The 10,758-nt window shown below is 41.1% G+C and overlaps 1 protein-coding gene across 2 annotated transcripts in view; it reads left to right on the forward strand.

The window, feature by feature from the left end:
* The window catches only part of akr1a1b (aldo-keto reductase family 1, member A1b (aldehyde reductase)), a 39,553-nt gene extending 31,339 nt beyond the window's left edge, over positions 1-8,214 (forward strand). For both annotated transcript variants that reach the window (XM_070886815.1, XM_070886814.1), the window contains exons 8-9: positions 4,102-4,188; positions 6,034-8,214. In XM_070886815.1, the coding sequence (XP_070742916.1) occupies positions 4,102-4,188; positions 6,034-6,099 (153 nt within the window). In that variant the 3' untranslated portion in view covers positions 6,100-8,214. The remainder of the gene's footprint in view (positions 1-4,101; positions 4,189-6,033) is intronic.
* Positions 8,215-10,758: the final 2,544 nt, after the last annotated feature.

A 10,758-nucleotide genomic window follows, 5' to 3' on the forward strand; every position in this document is an offset into this window, starting at 1 on the left:
TCTTTCAGCACTCTTGGATAAATGCCATATATCCCTGGGGATTTGTTTGTTTTGAATCTATTTAGCCTGCCTTGTCTAAGTTTCATTTATAATGTCATTGATTTTGCTTGGGATATCTTTGTTTCGAGAAGGCACATTACTAATGTCTTCCCCTATGAATACTGAGATGAAGTAGGTTTTTTCAGAATATTTACGTTTTGTACTCATTCTGACTTTTAAGCTATTTATGGTTTTCTCCCTTCTTGTACTATTGTCCCCAATCAGATATGTTGGTATTATTGCAGTTTGCCTGCTGTGAGGTAGACGGTGAACACAAGAACATAAGAAATAGGAGCATGAGTAGGCCATTTAGCCCCTCAAGTCTGCTCTGCCATTCAATAAGATCATGACTGATCTAATCATGGCCTCAACTCCACTTTCCTGCCTGTTCCCCATAACCCTTAACTCCCCTGTAGTTCAAAAATCTGTCCATCGCCACCTTGAACTTATTCAATGACTCTGCCTCCACAGCTCTCTGGGGTAGAGAATTCCAAAGATTCACATCCCTCTAAGAAATTCCTCTTCATCTGTCTTAAATGGATGACCCTCTTAATCTGAAACGATGCCCCTTAGTTCTAGATTCCCCACAAGGGGAAACATCCTCTCGGCATCTACCCTGTCAAGCCCCCTCCAAATCTTTTATATGTTTAAATAAGATCACACCTCATTCTTCTCAACCTTTCCTCATATAAAACAACTGTTTAATCTCCGGAGTCAACCTTCTCTGAACTGTCTTGAATGCAAGTATAATCCCTCTAAGACCAAAACTGTACGCAGTACTCCAAGTGTGGCCTCACCAATACCCTGTACAGTTGTAGCAGGACTTCTCTGCGTTTATACTCTCTCCCCCTTGCAATAAAGGCCAACATTCCATTTGCCTTCCTAATTGCTTGCTGTACCTACATGCTAACTTTTTGTATTTCATGTACGAGGACACCAGATCCTTCTATACCACAGCATTCTGTAATCTCTCTCCATTTAAATAATCTGCTTTTCTATTCTTCCTACCGAAGTGGATAACCTCACATTATACTCCATTTGCCAATTTTTTGCCCACTCACTTAACCTATCTATATCCCTTTGTAGACTTTGTGTCCTACTTACAATTCTGGCCCACTACTAATCTTCCCAACATTGTCTGCCTTTTCTTCCAATCTGATACCATCCTTAACTTCCTTAGTTGGCCACAGATGGTTTGTCCTTTTCATAGAGTCTTTCTCAGTGGAATATATCTTTGTTGAGAATTAATGAAATATCTCCTTAAATGTCTGCCACTGCTCATCAATTGTCCCATACTTTAGTCTATTTTCCCAGTCCACTTTAGCCAACTCTGCCCTCATACCTTTGTAGTCTCCTTTATTTAAGCTTAGGACATTGGTTTGAGAACCAACTTTCTCACCCTCCAACTGAATTTTAATTCAACCATGTTATGGTCATTCATTCCTAGAGGATCCTGTACAAGATCATTTATTAATCGTGTCTCATTACACAGTACCAGATCGAAGATAGCCTGCTCCCTGATTAGTTCCACAACATACTGTTCAAGGAAACTGTCCTGGATACACTATGAACTCTTCCTTAAGGCTACCCTGGCCAATTTGCTTTGTCCAATCAATATGAAGGTTAAAATTGCCCATGATTATTGCCATTCCTTTATTACAAGCCTCCATTATTTCTTGATTTATACTCTGTCCAACAGTGTAGCTACTGTTAGGGGCCTATAGACCACGCCCACCAGTGACCTTTTTCCCCTTATTATTCCTTATCTCTACCGAAACTGATTCAACATCTTGGCCAATATCGTTTCTCACTAACTCACTGATCTCATCTTTTTATTAACAGTGCTACCCCACCTCCTTTTCCTTCCAAATTGTCACATACCCCTGAATATTTAGTTCCCAGTCCTGATCACTTTGCAACGGTGTCTCTGTAATGGCTATCCGATCATACCTATTTGTGCCGTCAACTCATCTATTTTGTTACGAATGCTACATGCATTCAGATAAAGAGCTTTTAAATTTTTTTTACCTTTTTTTTTTTTTCCCCTGCTTTGACCCCACTTTCTGATTCGCCTTTGTTTATACATTCTATCCCTTCCTGGCACACTCTGGTTTTTCATTTCCCCCAGTGCTGCCCTGATCTATTGTCTTCTCATTCTTTTGACTTTTTTTAAATTTTCGCTCACCTGAATCTTCCCCTTCCCTGCCCTCCCCCTCCACTGTTGCATTTGTGTTGGTAGATTTCCATGGAATCATTCTTAAAACACAAAATTGCTTTTCCTGTTGAAGCATGATCCAGTGCTCTGACTTCAAACCTGTGGGTTTCCCCCCACTAATCAGACTCCATCATATCATTGAGTCACCAATGTCAGCAAAGGAAGGATAGAGTCTGCTGCAAATTCCTCCCTCAAGCTCATTTTATCAACACCTGACATTAGAAGGAAAAATTCACAGGAAAATAAAAATGAATTACTGAAGGCATCTAGCCAGCTGCAGTTACATTTTCCCTGTGAATCTGCATTCTGTGCTGTGCAGATTTCTCCCCTGCGGCTGTTCTCATTTCACTTCAATTGCCAACTAACCTGAAATACTGCAGCAAAAAGTGAGCACCAGGCAGCCAATAAAGTTTAGTACCACAACTATCTGATGGCCCGACCATCAGATCACAAAGCAGTACTCCAGATGGGGTCTAAATAAGACTATACAACTGAAGCATCACCTTATCTCTCTTGTATTCTCACCACCGTGAATGCATGTCGCATTTGTAACAAAATAGATGAGTTGGCCTTTTTGATCATTTGTGCACAGCACAAAAAGTATTTAATGTTTGCTAACATGGACACCCAAATCCCTTTGCTTTACCATAGTTCCAAGTCTCTCACCATTAAGAAAATATTCTGACTTATTTTTCTCTGAACCAAAGTGCATGATCTCATGTGCTCATATTGAACTCCATTTCCCATAATTTAGCTCACTCACCTAATCTGCATATGTTTAATTTCCTGCTTCCATCTAACTTAGTGTGACTTTTTTAACTTGGTGTCATCGGCAAACTTGAATATGCAACTCTCTATTCTTCATCCAAGTCATTAATATATATGGGGGGGGAAAAAAAACTATAATCCCGGTACAGATCCCTGGAAGCACCACCTGTCATATCCCGCCAATCAGAATGTTCTCTTTATTCCGACTGTCTCCTACCTCCCAACCAATTATCAATCCATGTCACATGGTTGTCTCCAATTCCATCCTCTTTCATTTTTGTGAATAATCTCTGGTGGAACCTTATCAAATGCCTTCTCCAGTCCATAGTCAACATCCATAGGCACTCCTATCCACCATGCTCGTGATCTCACAAAATGAAATGGATTAGTCAGACATGACCTACCCTTGCAAATAGATGCCGACTCTCTGATCAGCTGATAATTGTCCAAGTGGTCAGTCTCTCTGTCTCTAATGGATTCCAGTAACTTTCCCACAGCTGGTGTTAAACTGATGGGTCTGTTATTGTGGTTTCTCTCTCTCTCTACCGCCTCCCTTAAATAATGGAGTGACATTTGTAATTTTCCAATCCAAAGGCACAATTCCTAAACCTCGAGTGCTTTGGTAAATGATGACCCGTATTTGCAATTTCCTCACCTATGTTAATGCTCTGGGCTGGATATCATCAGAACCTTTGTAAAAGAGACAGTTTTATTTTCCTTCAGCAAATTTACTCTGGATGCTCCAGACAAAAAGAAAAGCCCTGGCATTTGAAACTACAGCATCAAGATCTGCCTGAGCTACATATCTTCTCTAAGGAAGTTGACCAGGCAACTTCTTTCTTGCTTCTCTGCCAATGCCACTTTTAGACTAGGTAGATGAGAGCAGCCTGGTTGGGGGGGGAATTATGTCTATACTACTTCCTGTTCCTCTTCCACCCACCCTACATAAAATGTGGAAGTGCTATTGCGTGCAACATTAGTTTATTACTGTAGGAGTCATTTTATCCACAAGTAAAGCTGCCGAACAAATAATACTGGAAAGTCTTAAGAATGCTGTAATTGTCACACTCTCCTCTTAGGTATTTGATTTCACTCTGACTGAAGATGAAATGAAAACAATTGGAGCTCTCAACAGAAACTTGCGGTTCATTGTTCCAAAAGTTGTAGTAAGTATTCATGGCCTTCCTTTCTCTGCCCTCCCCACCCAAAACAAGATTTCTGCCCACTCCAAAGTGCACATATCGCAGTGTCACTGAATTAAGTTAGGCTGATCCTATGACGATATGGCTGGTAAGTGAGAGCTCCTGTAAACTGCATAGATATGGGCAGTTGAATTTCAGTGTTGAGGCTAAGATTGCAATCATTGACTGTTGAGTCTAATGTATTGCTAGAGCTACTGGCCTTTCCTGAGTGTGTGTGATATTATGGCTTTATTTTTACTGTAAGTTCTCAATAGGGAACTATGTACACAGGAAGTGCAATTTTTTTAATTCACTTTTTCATGTTTGAATTTAGACTTGGAAAAACTGCTGTGAACAGTCAGTAGCAGCAGTATCTCTTTTTTTTTGTCCTAACATTGGTAGTGCTTCCCATTGTGTATCTTCGGAGGCAGTTTGGAAATTGCCTGCTATTATACAGGTAAAACATCCCGAATCTGGCAACCAAGGGACCAAGGCCGTGCTGGTTTTCGGATTTCGGGTCTGACATTAAAACAGCGTATGGGTCAGGTCGCACACTGCGATATGTGCGCACTTGGTCCGTGCAGCAGAGCTGGTCTCCAGTCGTCTTGGTTAATCCTTGCTACTTGACCAAGATCTAGCTCTGTCAAGCCCGTGTGGTGGCTGGTGTGCAACGGCCACCATACGTTTAAAAATAATCCACGCACAGGCATCTTCCACCCTTCAAGATTTAGTTCGGGACCTGGAATTTTTGGTCCTTCATTGAAACACCTGTGAACTTCTTGATGTGGAAGCAAGTCATCCTCTATTCGAGGGACTGCCTATGATGATGGTGGATCGGGTCACACGTAGGTCGGGGTTGAGGGTTATTTGGCAAGGCTCGGACCAATCGCTCGCCAGACTACTCAATCTGAAATGCGCTTTTGTAAAAAATGTCCGGTTTTCGGACAATGATTCAAGATTCCAGACTGCTCAATCTGAAATGTGTTTTTGTAGAAAAAAAAATGTCTGGTTTTCAGACCAATCCAGAATTCTGTACCTGTACTTGCAAATGAAGGTCTGCTTTTAGTCAATTCAGGTACTACAGGTGCAGCGTCCAAAATCCGGAATGTTTCGGACTCCGGGACAATTCGTGGCAGGGTTGTCCGGAATCTGTAAAATGTTCCGGAATCCAGACCGGATGACCCTGTCTGGCCTCTCCTTGCCGCTGCCTGACCTCGGGCCTCTCCTCGGGGCCTCCTTGCCGGCCGGCTGGCCCGACAATGACATCCTTGGCGAGGCCCCGCTGGCCCGACAATTACATTCTTGGCGGTGCCCACTGGCCCGACACCACCTCGGTGGGGTCCCGCCCGATGCAAACACCTCCTCGAAGGGCCCTGCCGGCCCGCCCAACAACATCCTTGACAGGACCAGCCTGATGACGACCTCCTCGGTGGGGACCCGCCCGATGACCACCTCAGCTGGCCCCGGACGGCCCAAACAGTTCCTCAGCGGGTACAGCCCCCTCCATCCTTCTGACGTTCCGAAATTCGGAAATACCCGAACCTGGGCTCTGGTGTTTCCGGATTCGTGACGTCAAAGATGTTCCAAAGTCTGGGAAACCGCGAAATCTGTAATGGCCTCAGTCCCGAGGTTTCCGGAGTCGGGACACTGCACCTGTATTTGATAAAGGATCTTAATATTAGGGTATTGGGGTCAATTTTTTTTGGAGTTGTGCTGATCACTAAAATGCAGCAGAAAATATTAAACACTTATTTCATAATTAGGCAGATTATGTGCAAGATAATTGGTCATGTTTTTCTCACTAACCCTTTTTCCTCCTTGTTAATGCAGGTTGACAACAAATCTGTATCCAGAGATGCACAGCATCCCCATTACCCGTTCAATGATCCATATTAGTGTCTGTGGGATGAGCCGTCTCTGCCTCGATGTTTGTACTATTGTGCAAAAACTAACTTCTTGCACCAGTTGCTGATGGGATTATTTAATAATTCCTTTATGTAAAAAAAAAGTAATGTTTGAAGAACCTTATTCAAAATGATTGCCATATTTTGTAGCTTTTTTTAGATAGTCCTAGCACTCCACTGTTTCCATAGAAACTTCAAATGTTTGAAAGCAAAACCATGAAATTAATTACTGGAGAAAAGTAACCGTAAGGGTGACTTCAATTCAGATTTTCCTTTCCTCATTTTCAGCTTTATCTTTTTTTTTTAATCTGACAGAGGAAAGTAGTTTGACATTCACTAACCCAAGACAAAAATGACTAATAGGGTTGTACCTAATGAATTTATTAGAAACTGTGTTGGTAGCTTTTGGTGGGGGGGGTGGAAATTTTGCCATAGTAAGCATTCATACACCATTGCACATCTTCAAAATGTTGACTTTACTTATATGAGGTTTGAGAAAATACCTTTTGTCGGTACCTGTAATAGGAATATTTAATCACCCAGGTGCTGGTTGGAAGTCTACCTCCTTTGTTTTGTGGAGATTGAATTTACTTTTAACATGCAAAATTATTATTTTCATCACTATTTCCTTCCACTCTGAGATAAAATGTCTCTCGAACTCACAAAACATTTGTAAGGGATTGGATCAATTCTGATTCAGTAAAAGGTTGGTTTAACTTGTCCACTGGGATCTAAAAAGGGCTTGGATAGAATCATATGGAGGACATTCGGGCCAGCTCTTTCGAAGAGCAATCCAATTAGTCCCATATCCCTGCAATTTTTTTTCTCCAAGTGTTTATCCAATTCCCTTTTGAAGGCTACTATTGAATCTGTATCCACCACTCTTATCAGGCAGTGCATTCCAAAGTTTTTTCTCATGTTGCCTCTGGCTCTTTTGCCAATCACTTTAAATCTATGCCCTCTTATTGACCCGTCAGCCATTGAAAACAGTTCCTCTTTATTTACTCTTGCCTAAATCCTTCATGATTTTAAACACCTCTATGAAATCTTCTTTGCTCCAAGGAGAACAACCCCAGCTTCTCTAGTCTGTCCAAATAACTGCAAACCCTCATCCCTGGAACCATTCTAGTAAATTTCTTTTGCACCCTCTCCAAAGCCTTCACATCCTTCCTAAAGTATGGTGGCCAGAATGGGACACAATACTCCAACTGGGCTGAATTGGTGTTTTATATAGATTTAACATAAACTTCCTGGCTTTTGTACTCTATGCCTCAAGTTGTAAAGCCCAGCATCCTATTTTATTTGTTTACCTGTCCTGCCACCTTCAAAGATTTGTGCACAAGTACCCCCAAGTGTCTGTTTTTGCACCCCCTTTAAAATTGCACCATTTAATATGTATTGTGTCTCCTGATTCTTCCTACCATATCACCTCACCCTTTCGTGTGTTGAATTTCATCTGCCATGTCTCTGCAAAATCCACCAGCCTGTCTGTCTTAAAGTCTTTATTATCTTCCTCACTGTTTGCTGCACTTCCAAGTTTCATGTCATCTGCAATGGATGATTTAGCAAGCTGATTTGTTTCTCATTCCTGTTTTCTTAGCATTTAACTGGAATAACCCTCCCAACTGAGGTGAGTTTGCAATTGACAGAAAACCCATCTCCTTTGAGAATTACTTCTGTTACTTGAACTCATCACTTAATTATGGAATTGAGAACTTAACTCACTTCACCAATTAACCTATATGGGAGGAGAGGTTCCATAATTAACTACAGGAAGGGTAATGGCAGACATCACTATACACAGGATGAATGGATGAGTTTAAAAACTAGATTGTGAAATAAAAACTTTGTTTTAATAATCAATTATCACCCAAATATCTGCTAATTCCTTGAAATCTGTCAATGATTTCATGGATATTACTTTAAACTCAATAGCTGCAAAAGTAGTGAACGTGCATCTCTACTGACATTGTTTTCTTTATAATCAGATTATAAATGCACTAGCTGCTGCTGATATCCTGCTTTGTGCTGTATTCTTTATCTACTTCATTATTGTATCTGATTTATTAGCGAGACTTATGAGTATTAATAAAACTAATACTGTCAATTTTCCTACAATTATTGATTTACAAGCAATGAATACAACATCTGACCATCCAAAGTGTCAAGCACAAATAATTTGCACATTTAATTCCTATTTAGTTCAAAGTATTAATCTATGATTGTATACTGTTTTAGTGCTTTGCGGGTCTTATTAACGTCCTTGCTATTAATCCACAATAATAGAAATTTCATAAAGATTGCTATAGTTTTGAATCTATACAAATATTTGTGTAATTTAGCAACAATATAACAGTTTTGTCAAAATTCACTACAGGTTCAGTGCAAATTCTCTCAATTTATCAGCTTCTCTATCCAGAGAACCACAGGTTTTAAAGTCATAAAAGATAATCGCGAGATTGCGCTACACATTTTAATGTTCAGAGACTACTATCTAGCTGAATCACACCTGATTGCCAGGGACTGAAGCACAGCCAGGCAGCCTGACTGCACTTTCAGCAACATTAGATATGTGGGCCAGTGGGCCAAGGACAGAATAAAGAAATGTCAGACCCTGCCCCAAAAAAACAAGTACCAGATCCTGTTATGGAATTTTTAAAATTCTAATCTAGGTCACTACAGTGCATTAAATTATTTATTGTGGATTACAAGGATGCTGAGATTGACATTCAATACCACTTGGAAGTAGCACTGAGGGGAGCAAAGGCACAATGTATTCTGGATGGGGCACTTCAATGGCTCAGGAGCATCGCCACTGGTCGAGTCTTGAAGGTTATTACTTCCAGACTAGGCACGCGGCAGGTACCTGTAGTGAAAGAGCCAATACGGAGGAAAAACCTACTTGACGTGGACACCTACTTAAACTAGCAAGAAATATAAAAATGGACAGTAAGAGCTTCTACAGGTGTATATAAAAAGGAAGAGTAGTTAAAGTAAACGTTGGTCCCTTAGAGGATGAGGCTGGGGAATTAATAATGGCAGAACCTTTGAACAAATATTTAGTATTGGTTTTCACTAGTAGAAGGCACTAAAAGCATCCCAATAATAACCAAGGGGCTATTGGGAGGGGGGAACTTAAAACAATCACTCACCAGAGAAAAAGTACAAGGCAAACTAGTGAGAATAAAGGTGCACAAGTTCCCTGGACCTGATGGCCTGCATCCTAGGGTCTTAAAAGAAGTGGCTGCAGAGATAGTGTATGCATTGGTTGTAATCTACCAAAATTCCCTGGATTCTGGAGAGGTTCCAGCAAATGTAACGCCCCTATTTAAGAAAGGAGGAAGACAGAAAGCAGGAAACTATAAACCAGTTAGCCTAACATCTGTCAGTGGGAAAATGCTGGAGTCCATTATTAAGGAAGTAGTAGCAGGACATTGAGAAAATCATAAGTCAAACAGTCAGCGTGGTTTGATGAAAGGGAAATAATGTTTGACAAATTTGCTGGAGTTCTTTGAGGATGTAACGAGCAGGGTGGATAAGGGGGAACTAGTAGATGTGTATTTGGATTTCAGAAGGCTTTCAATAAGGTGCCACATAAAAGGTTACCGCACAAGGTAAGCGCTCATGGGGTTGGTAATATATTAGCATGGATAATTAACACAATACAGAGAATTGCGATAAGTGGGACATTTTCAGGTTGGCAAACTAACTAGCGGGGTGCCACACATCAGTGCTGGGGCCTCAACTATTTACAATCTAAATTAATGACTTGGATGAAGGGACTGAGTAATGTAGCCAAATTTGCTGATACAAAGATGGGTGGGAAAGCAAGTTGTGAGGAGGACTCAAAGAATCTGCAAAGGAATATAGATAGGCTAAGTGAGTGGGCAAAAATTTGGCAGATGGAGTATAATGTGGGAAACTGAGGGGTTATCCACTTTGATAGGAAAAAAGCAAATTATTTAAATAGGAAGAGATTACAAAATACTGCGGTATAGAGGGATCTGGGAGTCCTTATACCTGAAACACAAAGTTAGCTTGCAGGTACAGTAAGTAATTAGGAAAGCAAATGGAATGTTGGCCTTTATTGTAAGGATAGCGTCTAAAAGTAGGGAAGTCCTGCTATAACTCTAAAGGGCATTGGTGAGTCTGCACCTGGAGTACTGTATACAGTTTTGGCCTCCTTATTTAAGGAGGGATATACTTCCATTGGAGGCAGTTCAGAGAAGGTTCACGAGGTTGAGATGAAGGGATGGTCTTGTGAAGAAAGGTTGGGCCTCCACTCACTGGAGTTTAGAAGAATGAGAGGTGATCTTATTGAAACGTATAAGATTCTGAGGGGGCTTGATAGCGTAGATGCAGAGAGGATAATTCCCCTCATGGGGGGAATTTCGAACTAGGGGGCGTAGTTTCAGACTAAGGGGTCGCCCAGCTCAAACTGAGATGATTAATTTCTTCTGAGGGTCATAAATCTTTGGAATTCTCTGTGGAGGCTGGGTCATTGAATATATTTAAGTGGAGATACAGATTTTTGAATGATTAGGGAGCGGACAGGGAAGTGGAGTTGAGGCCAAGATCAGATCAGCCATGATACTGAATGGCGGAGTAGGCTCGAGGGGCCAAATGGCTGACTCCTGCTCCTATTTCTTGT

The sequence above is a fragment of the Pristiophorus japonicus genome, chromosome 8 (assembly GCF_044704955.1).
Source record: "Pristiophorus japonicus isolate sPriJap1 chromosome 8, sPriJap1.hap1, whole genome shotgun sequence".
Classification (NCBI taxonomy): domain Eukaryota; kingdom Metazoa; phylum Chordata; class Chondrichthyes; family Pristiophoridae; genus Pristiophorus; species Pristiophorus japonicus.